Raw genomic sequence first — 17730 nt, 5'->3', positions numbered from 1 at the left:
GACCAAAGCTGTCTGCAATCTTTGCTTCATAGCTGGGCCTGCTAAGGGTCAGGGTTGGATCTGAACACGGGTTTTTTTGTGTGTTTTTTTGAAAGCGGGGACAGGAATTTGTGGCCCAAAGCCAGTGGTAAGGCTGGTGGTACTCCATGAATGGTGCACAAAGCAGAGAGCCTGGCACAGAATCCGTGTGGGCATTCCCCCTTTGGATTAAAACAATAAGGACAGAGAGGCTTGAGGAAGGCTTCCTTTAGGTGAGAAGGGAGAGGACAAAAGAATTTCAGCGACATGGTCATGCAAACCTAAAATAGGTCCACATATCAGTGCTCCAGGAGCTATTAAAATTACAACTCTGCAAGTTGGTGACATCCTTTTTTTTTAAATGTTTTGTTTTCCCCAAATGATTCTTCAGGAGGCTGAAAATAAGAGCAATTAAGGGTTTCATACCATTCACTCCAGTATCCACTGTTTAATGCTGTGGATCATATTATATGATTTTGTTTTTCCGGTAATCCAAATGCATTGAAAGTTGTAGGTTTTCAGCCTGCACTGTCTGGGCAGGTTGATCACAAACTCATTTTTATCATGCAAATATGGGCAAATTTTTCATGGTGTATGTATGCTTCTATCAGAATGGCAGATGGGCATTCAGGGAAAGATGTTGAAAGCAAACTTTATTTTTGATACTAAGGAAACATACTAGCATTTAAAGTATTTCCAAATGAAGTGGGAATTGTTCTTATTTCTAGCCTGGCCTCATCTAAGACTTAAGAGGGAGTAACAGGAATTGCACATAAAGGGTAAGTCCCAGTTAATGCTACTATCTTGTCGTATTTGACAGAGGAAAAACTGAGGCTCTCAATCTTTCCCAAGCTGTTTCTTCCTTAATGGGATAGTCCATCATGTGGGATTTGAATTCCTGAGAATCTCAGCTTTGTTTTTTAAAAAACCAAGCTTCTAGTTCTCATGAATGGGCAAAAGATTTGAATCCATGCCTGCAGTTTACTGAGGATAGGACGTTAGAAAAGTCTGTTTCCATAAGAATGTCCCTTCCTTGAGGGCTGTGGCCTCTTCCTTGTTCATATGCCTGTAAAGTAGCAGAACCCCTCAACTCTGCTCGCCATTTGACTATTTATGACCTGTTCTGCAAAATCACAAATTTTAGCAAGTTGGGTGAAACAAATCTGCACATATGGTTTGAGTGCAGAATACAGATTTTCTAGCAGCAGAATGGGGGGTGGGGCAGAAATAATGAACAGTTTAAATTTGGGGTAACACCATGCCTCTTTCCTCCCCCAAACCCAGAGGGTCCTGCTCAGGCGAATTTGGAGACAACGGATTGAGGAACAGGGATACAGACGCCCAGTAGATGAGGCCAACTTGCCTAGGTAAGGCTAACTTCCATCCCCCTTCTTTTTTTACTGGGCCTTCTTGGGGTTGTATATCTGGACAGGTGGGCCTCTTTAGAAGGTCTGGCCTACCGGTCCCCACCTTGGTGACCTCCAACTATTTGTGGATTATGGGAGTTACTGTCCAAAATGTCTGGAGGGCACCAGGTTGGGGAAGGGTGGCCTGGCCTATCCTGCATGGTCTCTATGGAAATGCTGCCTGCTTCCAGACCCACCATATTTCCCTGTTCCTGTTCTGGTCTCCATAGCAACAGTGGCTGTATGTAGGCCAATCACTACCTCCTTGCTTGTGCCTGGATCTAGGCCAGCCCCTACTTCTAGCTCTGGTCCCCATGGCAACCACCACAGAGGATCTGGCTGCCTGTAGCGTGTTTCCATGGTTGCGCAGGCCCACCTTAACTCTTCTAGAGCCTTTGCTTTGGCTTGTTGCCGACTTCTAGAACTTTCTGTTTGGCTCACCATTTTAATTTATGATTTTTTTTTAATCTAAAGTTGTCTTGTAAAGCAGTTTTACCCACCTCAAAAGTCTTCTTAGCAGGATTACCTGGAATGGGGGGCAGGGGGAGAGACATCCGTGGCCCTTCAGAAGTAGTTCTGACTCACATCAGCCCCAGCCATCGTGGCCAGGAACTAGGACAGATGGGAGTTGTAGTCGAACAACTTGTAGAAGGCCACAGTTTTCCCAGCACTGGGCTACAGCTACAGTGCTCGCTTTTCAAGACTGGCTGGGCTGAATTTGGATGAACTGTGGCTGACCTATATTTAAGACCCTGATCAGCAGCACCCGACTATCCAGGCAACTAGCCCCTTTCTCCAAATATATTTCAAGTGCTGGGATCCCCACCAGCCCATGCCCTTTTTTCTGGCCTTTGTATGCCCATGGCAATTGAACTGAGGCCTCTGACTGGTTGAACTTTGGGTCACCCACAGCGACAGCCATAGGGTTTTTAAAAAGACAGTATGAGTGCTTTTACCCTATTACTTCTTTTCTAGGCCATCAGATTATCCTGACAGCCTCTAGGATTGTTGTTTCGCTGTTCTAGAGGGGGCCCCCTCCCAAGTTTGCAATCTCTAATATTTATTCAATCCCATCAGTGTACAAGGTGCCTTAACAAGAGTTGGCAGAGATCACTGCCCCCTAGGAACTCTGTTGCAGCCAAAAATAAACAGTTTTTTGGGGGGGGGAACCTATACGAATTAAACATGGCATGTGGGATGGAGGGAGGTGTCAACAGACTCTGGCTCCAGCTGTAGACTTCCTAGCTTGCCGAATACGAGACACACAAGGCCAGTTGGCTGCCATTTTTATCAATCTATTTTGATAGTCATGTGGAAGGGTGTGGAATGACTCTGTGGGGTCAATAGCCACCTCAGCCCTGCCCAACTGTACAAAGTGCTTGCTTTTTGTTTTGTTTTATTAAGAGACCTCATTGCTCTTTGGAAAACTGCTGGTATTTTTCTTTTTTTTAATGGGGAAAACTGAGGCAGCGAATAGGGAGAACGAGTCTGGAGGCGGCTGCAGTAGCTAGGTTTTAAAACAGGAGTGGGGAAACCTTTTTGCCCTGAGGGGCAACTTTCTGAGGGCCCCATGCGAGGGGTGGGCAGTGCCAGAGGCAAAAGCAGATGGAGCAGTGAACGCAAATTTTACCTTTGTACAGTAAGCTACTTCCAAACAGATTCACCCACCCCCTCTGTCCTCCATCCAGACGAGCAAGAGGCATTATCAGAGTTTGAGGAGATATTCTGGCCAGATAAAAACCTTTGGGGTGCAAAGCAGGGCCAGTGAGGGGTGTGGCCTGTAGAGAGTTCCAAGGGCCAGATAGTTGGCCACATTTGGCCCCTGGGCCTAAGGTTCTTCACCCCTGTCCTAAGGGCTCATATTTACCACAGCTGGGTGGCTGTTGAGGATGGCCTCTGAGAATGTGTAAATTGTGTTTCCTGTAGCCACACGTCTGCACATACCTGGGATTAGAGGGCAGGGCTTTACCTCTGTATCTAGTATCCCACCCTGCCACCAAGAAACTTAGAACAAAGTATACGGAGTTTTCCTATTTCATTCTTCCAACAATCCTGTGAGGTAGGTTTGGTTGAAAGAATAACTTACTGGCTCACAGGCATTAAGTGTGGATTTAAACCAGGTCTCTTCAGTCCAGTTCTCTCAAGAATCCAAAGTTTTAGGAGATTAAAATTTGAGCAGGAATTTGGTAACAAAATTCTTAGGAGCCTGCATCAAACATGGGACCCTACATGTTTCCTGGTCTTGCGGCAGGGTGCTTTCCCTTCTTACTCAGCAGTCTTTCCTGTCATGGAATAATAATGCCACTTTTCTAGTTTTTTAGAAGATGCAATAGAGCAGCTTTGCCAGCCTGGTGCTCTCAAATTCCCATCCGCCCCAGTCAGCACAGTGGGTGAGAGTTGTAGTCCAAAACATCTGGAGGGCAGCAGGTTGGCAAAGATTTCATTAACGGCTGGTGCAAGTGAGGTTCTTTCACACACACACACCTGCCTTCAGTGCACAGACCCAACATTGCAGTTCCTCCCCCCTTGCTGCTGTGCTGCTCCCAGCAATCTGCTGACCTCAGCCTTCATGACTCACAAGCAACAGAGGGCTGCAGAAATCCATTCTGCCTCTTGTCTTGTTTATGCTCAGCTAGCGTGCCTCTGTTATCTTGTCGTCCCCTTCTCTCCCCCCCCCCATTTTAGAGCTCTACCCTGTTACACCACCCGAGACTGCAGCAAATGGAGAGAGCTGCGTGATCCACAGAATCTAAGCCTGTTCATGCTGTTTCTCTCCCCCTGCTGTCCTGGTTTGGGTTTCTTACGACTGGTGCCGGGTGGGCAGCATCAGGTTTTGCTCCTTTCTTCCCTTCCTGCGATTGTGTCTTTTTGGGGATGCACATTTATCTTCACATTCGGGGTGGAAATTTTTGTATTTCCCCCCCTTCCTGACAGAAAGTGTTGTGTACATGGAGAGTGGTACAGCAATTGCCCTCCAAACAGAAGAATAGAGATAGGAGCCCCCTACCCAAGTCCTCTTCTCTAAGCTTCAGATCTTAAGCTTGAGCCCAGGGCTCTGATAATATTATGAATTGTGCCTCTGGGCATGTGCAGAGTGTCTTTTAGCACTGAAGGTAAAGCCATCCAGCTCCTGTGGGGCAAGACTCAGAAAAGCAGGCTTGTATCCCAGGATAAACATAGATGGCCATGTCATATCCTAGGCTGTCTCCACTGGGGGTGGGTGAGGTCAGATTTCCCTCACAACAACTCTGTGATCCTTCTAGGATCTATAGTGGGAAGCTGGAGACAGTGTGGTCTTCAGCCTGATAGACTGGTGATGGCTACTTGGATCTGGTACCAGCAAGAAAGCTGTAGATGTAGCCTAAAGAGGATTCCTCAGAGACCCATTCCAAGTTGGTGCTGAGAGACTGGGCACAACGAGCGCCTGAGGTCTCTTAGGAAGCCTGAAGATGGAGGAGACCGCAGTGTCGGTCCAGGTGGGTCTAGGATCTCTTGGCTAGGAAAAGAGCTTTACCCTGGCCTTCGACACCAGAGGCGTACATTTTTAGGACCCACCCTGTTTTCCTTGATGCTGTTTCAGTTGTTTTTAACTGTTTTAAATTATGAGTTTAAAATTATTGTCACCCGCCCTGGGACCTTTGCGTGAAGGGTGGGTAATAAATTCTGATAAAAACAAATAATAACCACAAATTTATTATTATTATTATTAATATTATTATTATTATTATTATTGCTGCTAAACCTGTTAGAATTTCCCCAGGACAGTTCTGAAGGTGTCCCTTGATGCCTTATTTCATAGGAACATAGATCGACCATTGGTCCATCTAGCTCTGTATTGTCTACACTGACTGGCAGTGTCTGTCCAGGGTTTCAGGGTATTGAACCTTCTGCATGCAAAGCAGATGCTCTGCCATGGAGTCGTGGCCTTTACCATCCATTCTGACTCCACACCACAGGGCTGCTGCCTCCTCCTCTCCTTCCCTCCCCCCTGCTCTCTCTCTCTCTCTCTCCCCCTCTCCCTCTCTCCCTGTCATCCAGGCCTGTTTCCATAGAAACTCCCTTTCCGTTTGGGTACTCTCGTCACAGCCAGGAAGGCAGAGTGTGTGTTTTGTGTGTGTATGTGAGGGGGGGGCACCCTCCAGGATTTGTTGTCATTGTGTTATTCTTTCTCTCTGTCTCACACCATGTGTAAAGGCACAAGCACGCACGCACACCTTCCGGTCCTTGTGGCCTAGATGTGCCCTCAGGTTGACATAAAGTCTGGATGGTCCCACCTAGGCCAAGGGAGGGGAAAGTATGCGGAAGATGAGCTCTGAGGGAAAAAAAGAAAAGGAAGGCAGGGTGGACACCACAGTTGCCCTCACACGCATGCCACATTTTCTCCCGTGCCTCAGTATCTTGAAGCGGAGAGGGTAATAAGTGTGCCTTCAGGGGCCAGGCGGGGTGCCAGCACTTGACACAAGGAGATGGCCAGCCAAAGCAGCCGCTTGAGCATCTGGGGGCAGCGAGGCGAGCTGCTTGAAGCGGCCTCGGTGCCTGCGCTGAGCTGGAGCGGGCTGGGCCAGCGCATCCGCTGTTAATCTGAGCTGGCACCAAGACCTTGTTTCCTTCAGCCATTTTAGGCTGCCAGCTGGGGGAAGTTCTTGAGCAAAATGGCTCCCAAAAAGGGTGGGTGGGAAGCCAAGCTGGCCCTGGTGGTGAGTGGGGACTTCTCCTCACTCCATAGTCCATAGTGTAGGCCAAACAGGCCTCACTTTCTGCAGGGCTTAGGCCTGTCGGTGCCGGCTGAAGCTCTGCTGCTTTCTTGCTGTGACTCATGCCAGCGGCAGCCAAGTGACCTTTTTTTCGACGGTCAAGAAGCACAGCCTGCGGTTTCTTGGACTCCTTCTGGCTTCCCAGAGTTCAGCTGCTTTCTGCCACCCCTTCCTGTGTGTAGCATCTGGGGAGAGGGGATGTTCCTAACCATTGGGCAGCCTTCCCAGATCTGCAGAGACTCTGCCCCCACCTGCACTATGAATGTAAAGCAGTATCATTAAACAGTCTTTAAACTGTCATGGCTTCCCTCAAAGATTCCTGGGAACTGTCGTTTGTGAAGGGTTCTGAGAGTTGTTAGACACCTCCCATTCCCCTCTCAGAGCTACAATTCCCAGAGTTCTCTGTGAGGAGGGGCTGATTGTTAATCCACCCTGGAAATTAATTAATCCACACTGGGAGAAGCCATGACCCTTTATAGTGGTATAATAGCACTTTTAAGCATATGATGCAGATGGGAGCCCTGTTCTGAAACTTCTCCTGTAACTGTTGCATTCCTCTTTTTTGAAAGAGGAAGGCCAAGCAAGAGATGGATTGTTTCCATAAAGGAAGCCACAGACCTGAACTTACAAAATCTGAACAGGGTGGTTTATAACAGATGCTATTGGAGGTCGCGGATTCATAGGGTCGCCATAAGTCAAAAGCAACTTGAAGGCACATAAACACCAACAAGATAACCTGATACTTATGCCCAGGTCCCTGGGTCCCACCCTCCTTGCTTCAACTCAGCAGGCCTTGCTCCTTTTCCTTCACCCTCAGCAAACTCCCCTGCCTGTCTGATCCAGCTGTTAGGTCACTCTGCCCCTTCTTCAAAGGTCTTTATTTCTGGCTTTCACCCTTCTTCTTTCAACCCCCAAAACATCCCCCCCCGGGAACTCTATACTCCAGCATCACCTTCACCACAAGGCATGGCTTTTTCCCAGGAAAACCTAAGATGCTGGATTCCTTAAGAGTCTCAATGCTAGGGAGCACCTTCCCTCTCACCCTGCCCGCCAGAAATAAGCTCTGATGCCCCCCTCTGTTTGTTGAGAACAGGGTAATCAATACTTGCTTGCTTTCCACAGGTCTGAGGCAGCACGATGGCTCCAGTTGTGGAAGTCACGGACGTCAGCCACTCCAGCTCCCTTCTGGTCCAGCTGAATGAACAGCGCCTGCGTGGCCAGTTCTGCGACATAACCATAATTGCTGAAGACACAAAGTTCAAGGCCCACAAGAACGTTCTCGCAGCCTCCAGCCCTTACTTTAAGGAGGTGCTTTCAGAGGAGTCTGTGTGTCTCCAGCCGAGCCAGATCCTGGAGCTTCCCGACATCCAGGCCGAAGTCTTCTCTGACATCCTCAACTTCATCTACAACTCTCGCCTCTCAGTGCCCAGCTCAGCTGCTGCCAAGGAGATTGGAGCTGTGGGCCGACGCCTGGGCATCTCCCGCTTGGAGAATCTGGATGACCCCTCAGCAGACACCAAGATGGACAACTCCAGCCCTGTCTCCTCCAGGCCTTGCAACTCACCGATTGACCTCACCTGTCCTTCCCGTTCCACAGAGCCTTCCAGTCCCCTCTGCTTCCAGGATTTGGCCAAAGCATCGAGTCCAGTGAGGGAAACCCGCCCCGAGACTGAAACAGAGACTGCCAAGATCCTTTACAACCTCAGCTCCGTAGCCACAGTGCCGCCCCCACCCCAATCTGACCTGGCTTACATGCTGAAGGGAAGTGTCGGCTGGGACCATGACAATTCTCCTGGAAATTCCTCTCTTGCTACCACCAATAAAGAGGTGGATCAAGGGCCGGCCTCCTCCTGCTCACCCCCATCAGGAGCTTCCTACCCAGCCAGTAGCACCTTCTGCTGTGGAATCTGCAGCCGTTCCTTCACCACGTCATCTGCACTCAGCCTCCACATGAAGCTCCACCGGACTCGGCGTTCTTTGTCTTGCCGACACTGTGGGAAGAGCTTTATCCACATCAAACGCCTGCAGACGCATGAGGTTTTATGCAAGGAGGTGGAGAAGCCTGAGGAGGGTGCCTCTGTGGGTGAGACACAACCAAATCCTGTGTTACCTTCTAAACCAACAGCAACACCAACATCTTCCAAGAAGGGCATGATGTTCCGCCACCGGGGCCTGCCACGAGTGGACTACATCTCTGACCAAGACCACTTTGTCAAAGTGGTGGATGGTCACATCATCTATTTTTGTACCGTTTGTGAGCGATCCTATATGACACTCTCTAGCCTCAAACGCCACTCCAATGTCCACTCCTGGCGGCGAAAGTACCCATGCCGCTACTGTGACAAAGTCTTTGCCTTGGCCGAATACCGCACCAAGCATGAGGTCTGGCACACGGGGGAGCGGCGTTACCAGTGCATCTTCTGCTGGGAGACCTTTGTCACCTACTACAACCTGAAGACCCACCAGAAAGCCTTCCATGGGATCAATCCAGGTCTGATCTCTTCTGAGAAGACTCCCAATGGAGGCTATAAGCCTAAACTCAACGCTCTGAAACTCTACCGGCTCTTGCCCATGCGGTCCCAGAAAAGGCCCTACAAGACCTACAGCCAAGGTTTGGTGCCGGATAACCTCTTGCTCCCAGCTCAGCCCATCCCCATGGCACTGGGTGATGGGGACTCCTTGGATGGAAATTTGGTCTCCTCGTTGGGCAGCAGTGATGTCCCGTCTGTCTTCACCACCAGCTCCCTGGAGCTGCCAGAGGCACAACGCTTTCAGAAGCAAGAATCTGTGGTTGCCCCAGAGATCCCTACCCTCCCAACCACTGGTGAGAAGGGCCAGTCAGATAAGCGGCCAGGGCCACTGAATGCAGAGGCTCCCTCTGTTATCGCCTACGGGCGTCCAGCCTCTTCTGTGATTGTCCACAGCACTTCGGTGATGTCGCAAACCCCCTCAGTGATAACGTACAACAGCAAGTCTTCAGATGCACCCCTGGATAAGGGGTCTTTGTCTCCACAGTCACAGCCACCGCCTTCCACTGTAGTGGCCAAACCCATCAAGAAGCAAGTGTTGAAGGAATACATGCAGTCTCAGAAGGTGAATGAGCAGGCTTTGGAAGAAAACGGGAATGGACATAGGGCAAGGGGGGCAAGGTCTGGACGCACCATGACCTACATGGCAAAGCCAGCATATGTGGGAACGGCCTCCGAAAGCCGTGCTGCCCCCCTCTGCCAGATCACGGTGCGCATCGGCGAAGAAGCTATTGTCAAGCGTCGAATCTCTGAAACGGACCTCATGTTGGACAAAGGTGGCCGTGTTGGGGGGAAGCGCTTTGATTTTGGCAGGGACCAGACTGAGGAGAAGCAGCTGCCGCTCCAGCTGGCTCCCCATGGTAAGCACACCAGCAGGATGTACGCAAACGAGAGCGGCGAGGAGGAGAGTGACCGGGGGGACACGGAGGACCAGCTCTGGAGACCGTACTACAGCTATAAGCCCAAACGGAAGGCAAGTGGTGGCGGCGGCAGCAACACTAACAATGCTGGGCCCAAGATGAAAAAGTCACGGTGGCGTCGCAAGCTGCGCTCACTGCGCTGGGTGAAAAGGACAGAGAAAGCCGAGGAGGCTGAAGGCAGGGAGGAGGAGGAGCAAGAGGAGGCCAGTGTGGGGACCAGCGAGCCCGTGCCTGCAGAGGTGTCAGGTGGCTTTGGAGCCACCCCTGAGACGGAGGGGATGAACCAGCCTTTAAAAGCAGGGAGTGGGCGGGGCTCTGAGTGGAAGCACGAGTGCAGCGTTTGTGGCAAGCTCTTCTCTGCGCTCAAGAAACTTAGGAAGCACGAGAGGGTGCATGGACGCCTTGGCAAGGATGACCAGTCCCCGACACCCTTGCAAGGCACACCCCACCGTGTAGGCCGTAAGCCTTTGGTAAAGTTTACCTGTGCTCACTGTGCAAAAGTCTGCAAGACGGCAGCGGCGCTGAGCCGCCACATGAAACGCCACGAGGGTGAGCAGCTTGAGCAGGCCCCGTTGCCGGCCCTCGCCACTGTCATTGCCTACTCGAAGAAGACCGCTGATCCGGCCCCATCAGCACCATCGCCTGTGATCAAGGAGGAGACCACGCAAGAGATGCAGGTGTCGTCCTCAAGCGGGGAGGCCCCCACTTGCCAGCAGGACGCTCCTGGGGAGGAGGAGGAGGAAGGGCCTGTGGCGATGGAAACGCAGCCTTACCCTGGCCGCACTCCAGCACCGATGCCAGAAGAGGAGACTGTGCCACTGGACGGAGGAAACAAGCCCCCCTTTCCTGAGGAGGTCCCTGTCCATCCACCCCCACCGGAGGCTACTGCCAGCCTCGCTGAGATGCCACCCAGTTTACCACATTCCCTGCAGGACCCCGTCATCTCACACACCGGCCTGGTCCAGAAAGAGGATCTGGCGCCCCCACCGGAGGTGGAAGGAGAGCGGTACCCAGTCCAGGAGTACCCTTTGCCGTTGCTGGTGCCAGGCAGCTGTCGGACCCGGAAGGATCTGGAGGACAAGCCCTCATTCCTTGCTTATCCTAGCACCATCCAGTTCAACGCTGTGGGCAAAGCAGGTGGCAGCGACGGAGACGGCAAGGTCTGCTTCTACCCTGACCCATACCCGTTAATGTACGGCCACCAGCTCCTCGCCGCCTACCCGTACAACTTCAGCCTGCCGGTGGCATTGAACATGGTCGTCCCGGACGATAAGGGGCAGCCACTTCCCTTCCTGCCCAGCGTCTTCGGCTACTCGATGAACCCATGCCGGAGCGAAGCCCACGACGGGGGCACCGGGTCCACTATGGGGATGCCGGTGGGGGCCAGCACGGCTCACGAGAGCAGAGGGGAACTGCCGGCTCCAGAGAGGCTGAAGAAGCGAAACCTTCTGTGAGGGACAAAGGGGGGATGTTGCTGGGGCAGGAAGGCACCGAAAACATTGGTGATGGGCGGGCGGGCGATTGTGGCAGGTGAGGGAGCGGCACTGGTCCCCCTACCCCTGACACACCTTTCAGCCTTCCGCAACCTGGGGCCTTCCAGTTCCTTTGGACTGCAGCTCTGTGATGGGAGCTGGAGTCCAAAACGATTGGAAGACGCCAGGCTGCCGAAGGCGGCCCCCTCTGTTTCTGAGAAGGGGTGTTTGGTGGCCAGTGCGGAAGGGAAGAGCTTGCGCTGTGAGATCCAGAGGGGAGCAGTGGGGCGGGGGGTGTAGCCATCTGACTCAACGAATGCCCCACCCTCCTGCTTCACATCTGGGGGCGTATCGAGTGGGGCGCACCGTAGACAAGACTTTTCTAAAAGTAGCAAAAATAGGTACAGGGTAACCCCTCTTTCCTCCCAGCTCCCAAACCCCATACGAATGTCCTCTTGCTCCGTAGACACAGTTAAGACTGAATTTGCACAAGCAGACCCTCCTTTCCCCCCTCTCTTCTGGGCTCTGCCTTACTTCTGCCGTTCAGGAAGCACTGCTTGGAGGAGGAGGAGGAGCCTCCGTTGGGGGCAGAGTTCTTTCTCCCACCAGGGGACGCCCCCCGAGTTTCTCCTGTCTTTCCAAATCTCTCACTCCGCTTGCACCCTCCATCCCCCCCTACAAATTGCCATTGACGACGTGTCGTCCCGTCCCGTCCCCGTCCCCCCCCGTGAGGGGGGGGAGGTCTCATTCCATAGGACCGCCCCCCCATCCCCACCAACCCTGCCACCCCCTGTGTTTATTTTTATCTTTGCTCTCGGATCCCTCTCCTGCCCACTGACCATCTCTTCTCTCTGCTTAGAAGCTGCCAAAGAAAAAAAGGAGCAGCACACGAGGGCGGGGTCTTTTTTGTTTAGTTTAGTTTAGTTTTGTTTTGCAGCTTGAATGAGATGAATCACATTTTCCTTTCAGCTGGAGGGAGGCGGGGTAAGGGGGGGCTGGGACAAGGCAGGGCATCCTGCTGAGCTGGTGAGGAATAGCCAGAGCGTTTCTGTGGGATCTGGGGCTTCCGGAAACTTCCTTTAACCCACAGTGCTAGGGGGTGCTGCAAAAAGACAAAAAGCCCACCCCCCTGCATTGCATATACACACACTTTGGTGGGTGGGGGAGCATGTTGGCACTGTCTTAGCATGCCCTTTTTGGGGGGGATGGGGAGGCAAGTGCAGCTCTTATCATTTGGGGGTGGGGTGGGCAAGCAGACCGGATTCCACTGTGTACTGTGATTTTAATGTTAGCAAAGCTCATGCCACCTGCACACGAAAGGGTCTTTAGCCCACTTTGCAAAACTGTGCATAGGTCCACTCCCCCCCCCACCTCCTCCCCCGTCCACCATGCTGGAATCCCCCAACAGGACAGTTATAGTTACATTTAGCAGTCCAGAAAAACAAAACAAAAACCCTCCTGTGCTATCTCCCCCCCCCAAGAACTCAATCCTTAAGCTGCTGCCTCTGTAAGAAAAAAAAATTAGGCCTGTTTAATGCAACAGAGAGTAGCCGTTTCTTGTGTGTGGCTTAAATGAGCTTAGAGCCTCACAAGGGCTGAAGAGCAGTGAATGGGCATTCTGGTCCATGTAGGGCTTATATTTCCATTAGAAAAGCCCATTTAAGCAAGCCCTGCTGTAAGCCTCATCTGTAACAATGCCTCCTCAGTGGTCCATAGTTTGCAAAAATGTTTAAGAGATGGGTTGTGTTCATTCCTCTCCAGGAAATAGCCACTCTAGGGCAATTGAAATGTGGTTCTTCCTTTTTCCCTTCTTTTCTTGCTACAAACCCCAAAAAATAACCACTAAATATTTTTTTACAATTAGGGAAAATGGAGTGCTGTATCCAGAAGAAAATCAAGCATATATTAGGGAATTGAAATTTTAGTTTAGAAAAAGGGGCGGGGAGCAATTGTCCTGTTAAAAGCCAAAGGTTAGAGATAGCTTATCTGTCGTCGTTGATTTAATCCTTGGGATACTGGATTCTCCCCCCCCTTCCCTGATGAAAAACTTAAATTTAAGTGTGTGATTTTTTTTTCAGTGAATAAGGACCAAAACAACAGGGATTTTATTTTAAACACAAAACAAAAACTAATTGGGTGGCGGAGAAACAGGACTGAAAACTGACACCTCTGGAAAACTGCATGACCTTTACAAAGGAAATAGAAGGGTTTTCAAAAACAATATATGGAATTTTTTTTTAGGATTTTTAAGGGGGGGCAGAATTTTGCCAAAAGGTTTAGGAAAATGATGGATTCAAGGAGGAAAACAGTTACACATATTAAATATTTTAATGCACCCTTCCTCACCCTGGCACCCTCTGGATGTTTTGCATCTTTATAATGCTGCCCTGGGCTTCTACCGGGAGGAAGGGCGGGATATAAATCAAATAAAAAATTAAAATAATCCAAAGGATCTGAAAGGGTACCAGGCTGGGGAAGGCTGTTGCAAAGTATAATTCGGAAGGATCCTCTAGTGGAGATCTCTCTGATTAGCAGTGGATTGCCAAGGATTTCTGACTTCCAGTTTACAATAGCAACAAAACTACTTTTCAGCTCCTAAATCAGGTTGCTGAAGCGAAGAAAGCTGGCCAGGACTGTAAACTCAGTTCATTCTGGTACCAAAAAGAAAATCCCCAGGCTCAGAGTATGCTCACAGGCGCATGTGTTTTTGAATTTTGCCTCTTTCAGCTTTCTGTAGTTGGTTACACTTCAGGCTCTAGGAACAAGCAAAGTAGAACTGACAAAATTAAAAAGTTTGCCCACCTCCTGGCACGACCCTGTCAAAGGGTTGGAGAACATTCCAGTTCCTGTGCAGGAGAATGTTCTTGTGGACATCCCCCCCCAACACCCTTTTAATATCTACCCACCATTCCTTATTGCTGAAAATGAGCTTTAACTTTGCCCTCAAAACCCACCACCTTCCTACATTTTTGCCCTTGCAACTTTCTTCCTAAACTCGAAAATCCTAGCCGGGGTAGGGACCTTCCATTATCAGCCCTGACCCCAGCTCTAGACACCCCTTGTTATTCGAAGGGCTCTCCTTCAGCACCCCTCAAGGACTTGTGTTGAAAGCTGCCCTCCGCCATAGGCATCACCTTGCCACGGAAGGCCAGGAGTCTTGCTCCCCTTCAAGGGAGGGGCTTGCCATTCCAGTCTGCAGATGGTGGGGGGAAGAAGAGCCCCTGCCCGCTTGGTCGCCACCACCTTCCTTAAGGGGGCTGCTGTGGGGGAGGTTGCCATTTTGAACACCCTGAGGATGCCAGGGCACAAAAAAGGAAGGGTTTCCCTTGACCATTGGCAAAGCAGGGGATGGGGAGTGCAGGAAGAGGGTCTGGAAATGGAGGTGCACTCAGTGCTGGACAAGCATGCGTGTGTTTCAGGGTGAGCACTGGTTTCCTTGGAGGGGGCTCTTGGTGGCCTTTGACCCTTGTTCTGAAACTCCAAGACAGCCAGTTGGAGGTGGGAGAGAGACAACTGCGACATGCATCAGTGCATTGACACAAGTGACCCTGGTGAGCAGTGTCAAGCTGCAGCACTGTGCAGGAAATGCACTGCAGCACAAAGGTCTCTCCCCCTTCCCTGTGCATGGAGACGCACCATACAATATACTCCTCCCCTTGCCCGGCTTGCAGAAGCTGATGTCTCTTCCACTTCTTTCCGAGAGGAGCGTGTGTGCATAGAACCACACACACAAAACAGGCTCTCCTGCAGCAGAGTGAAAACCTGGCATGCAGATTTCTGTTCCCTCCCCCGCCGCCGCCTTTTCATCCTAGCTGCTGATCCCTGCTTTCCTCCCCCCCTTTTTGCAATGCCACTTTGGAGTGCAGAATCTCCTTTTTCTCCCCCCCCTGCACTTTTATGCTGCAGCATTTCATGCATTCCACGTGGGTGGTTCCTCCCCTGCTGCTGCTGCTGCTGGCAGAGCGATGTCTTGCCATAGTGCCATCCCGCCCCCTTCCTGCAATGCAGCAAAATGCACATTCCTGGTTCTCCCTCATTTTTGCTGCACCACCAGTAAGAAGGCACTGCTCAGACCGAGTGGGGAGGGGAACTTCCTTTCTCTTCCCCCATCACCTGCATTATTACCTACCTGTAGCATTATAAATGGCGCGTTATTCAGGGCTGGCCGCCTGCAGCCAACTTACCTAAAGGGCAGGCCCCTTCCGCTGGGATCTGGCACCCCAAGGACCCCACTCCATGGGCAGGTGCAGTGGCAGACCCACAGCTCCAGCCCGTTCCTCAAACGGCTGCTTCCCTGGGTAGGAGCCGTGGGAAGCACACTAGACCTGGGTCTTGGGTTTTCAGCCTGAAGTGCAGACAGGCAAGAGCCTGCCAGGTTGGAAGATCAGACCCAGACGCACTTCAGTGTAGATCCCCCATCCTGCAGTAGGGCCCTGAAGCACTCAGTCCCATGGGGGTGGGGCTAGGGGGAAATGTAGGGGGCCTGCCAGGTTCTTTTATCTTCAAGAAGTCACATGCAATTCCTGCTGCAATCTAGCAAGCAATGCATTTGCCAGAAGGAGTTGTTTGCAGTCTCACAGCAAATGCATGAAAGAGGTCCCTGTGGGTGGGAGCAGAAGGGAACAGGGTTGGTGATGGGACACAGAGAGAGCACCAAAGTTATTTTGGGAAGGTACCCTACTTCCCCTTCAGTGGCGAGGGGGAGGTAGTGGGTCACTGGGGGAGGGAGGGACAGAAGGGCGGTCACTGACATGTACATAGCTGTCCGTCTCCCATCTTTTGCACTTTGCCATTGGGGGGGTCTTGGTGATTGTTGACCGTTTGCTACTGAATGTAACTTGTCTTTTTGTTTTTATTTTCTAGAAGCACCTCTAGCTAGTTTTATGGCACTTTAGAGATTTACTGAAACCGTTTTAAGGAAAAGGAGAGAAAAGGAAAACAAGACCAAGGGTTTTAAAAATATAAAATAGGGGGGGGGACATACAAAAATGTTAATAATAAGGATGAGGATGAATAATAATTTTTTCCGCTTTTTCCTGGTCTCTGTTCCAAGTGTGACCGTGTGAAGAGTCCGTTAGACAAAATACCGTATATTTATCTTTCTGCATCTTTGTGTGTAACTCCAATAACTTCTTCAGAATAAAAAGACAATTATACGCTCAATGCAAAACTGTTGCAAACACACACACAACCCCCCCCAACGTAACTCCACGTGGCTGTGAGTCTCTTGTTTCCTGACCTGGGCAATGCACAGAGTCTGCCCTGCAAACATAAACCCCTTGAAGGCGGTTTTGCTGCTAAAACTCTCGCAGCCAAGGAGTGCCTGGGTTTCGGAGGCCTCTCCGCTTACCAGGGTCTTTTTCCGGACAGCTAAACTGGTTTTGGTTTGGCTCAAAATCTGGTGAAGTGGGCAAGTTCTGCTCTGTACCCCGGGATCCCCGGGTGGACCTTTAGTTTTGTGGGAACGGCTGCTTGTGCCAGCTTTGGCCGCAGCAGTGGTGGTGATGGCTGCCTTGGCATGATTCTAAAAATGGCAGCACAGTGTGGAAGGGGCTTCTGGCTAAAGGGGCAACCGTTTATGGGCCTGTTTGGGAAAGGCTTGAAGGGACTGTACAATCTGCCATGAGGTCCTGGGTGGCACTGGAGCAGAGCAGCTGGAAGGTGACCAAGTAGGGGGCAGAACAGGCCTAACCAGCAGGAGGTTGGGGAGTGTGGGAGCATTTTGAAGGCCCCAAACTGGGGTGGAAGCGACTTCAGGTCTGAACATGCATATTGCTGTGGAGCGTGGCAACAGATAAATGATGGTGTGTGGAATGGGCCTCCAAGTCCTCTGCCTTGGCCCCAGAGATGTGTGTGCACATAGAGGCAAAGCTAGGAAGGTGAAAGCCTGGGTTGTTCTTTCTCCAGGGTTTAAACCTCTGGATGTATTTATTTTTTTACAGCAGTCATTTCAGATAGGGTAAATTTTCTATATTTGAAATGTACACGTTAGGTTTTGTTTTGGGGGGAAGGGAATGGCGCTCAGCTTGTCCCCTCATTTTGAAGTGCCAGTCTCTTGTCCGCCAGAAAAGTCGGGTTCTGAGGCGTGGGGAGGGGGGCTGCCCTCTTGTTGGGCCATAAACACGGCCTGGAGCCCTCCTGCTTCCTTGCTAGTTTTAAGATTTGTTCCTCAGGGCCCAGAGTGGCTCGCTAAGTACCAGTCCAGCCATACGTCCTGGATCTTTGCCCCCGCCTTACTCCTTTGGTGGTGTTGCAACAACGGTAGGCAAACACAGCCTTTTACCTCCAGGGATGACGACCGTTTCACCCTGCTGAGAAAGCAGGAAGAGTGTGGCTGGCTGGCCCAGAGATTCCCCCCCCCCACCTTCAAATGTCGCCCTCAAGGGGAATGCAAGCTGGCTTTGCCCAGTTCTCTTGTCTGCTTTAACCTTTGGGAAGTACCTCTGGGGAAAGGGGGGAGGGCGAGAGAGAGAAATCCCTGGAGAGCGATTCTGGGTGAGGCAGAAGATGCCATCATTGCTCAACTTCGAACAGAGAGGGCAGCGATCAGGTGCACCAGGCTGGCCCACCCTGCAAAGACTGTCTCGGGCACTCGTAGGGCCACTGTGAAGGGGATTTGGGTCGCCTTGCAC

At 51.2% G+C, this 17730-nt stretch overlaps 1 protein-coding gene across 6 annotated transcripts in view; it reads left to right on the top strand.

Moving 5' to 3' along the window:
• ZBTB4 (zinc finger and BTB domain containing 4) overlaps positions 1-16268 on the top strand; it is a 45424-nt gene extending 29156 nt beyond the window's left edge. For 3 of the 6 annotated variants that reach the window (XM_061590742.1, XM_061590740.1, XM_061590741.1), the window contains 3 exons: positions 747-797; positions 1303-1385; positions 7301-16268. In XM_061590742.1, coding sequence (XP_061446726.1) covers positions 7316-11080 — 3765 coding nt within the window. In that variant the 5' untranslated portion in view covers positions 747-797; positions 1303-1385; positions 7301-7315 and the 3' untranslated portion in view covers positions 11081-16268. The remainder of the gene's footprint in view (positions 1-746; positions 798-1302; positions 1386-7300) is intronic. The other 3 variants (XM_061590743.1, XM_061590739.1, XM_061590744.1) reach the window with 2 other exon arrangements.
• The last annotated feature ends 1462 nt before the right edge of the window (positions 16269-17730 follow it).

This window comes from Rhineura floridana, chromosome 11 (assembly GCF_030035675.1).
Source record: "Rhineura floridana isolate rRhiFlo1 chromosome 11, rRhiFlo1.hap2, whole genome shotgun sequence".
Classification (NCBI taxonomy): domain Eukaryota; kingdom Metazoa; phylum Chordata; class Lepidosauria; order Squamata; family Rhineuridae; genus Rhineura; species Rhineura floridana.
This window is presented reverse-complemented; position numbering and strand designations above follow the sequence as displayed.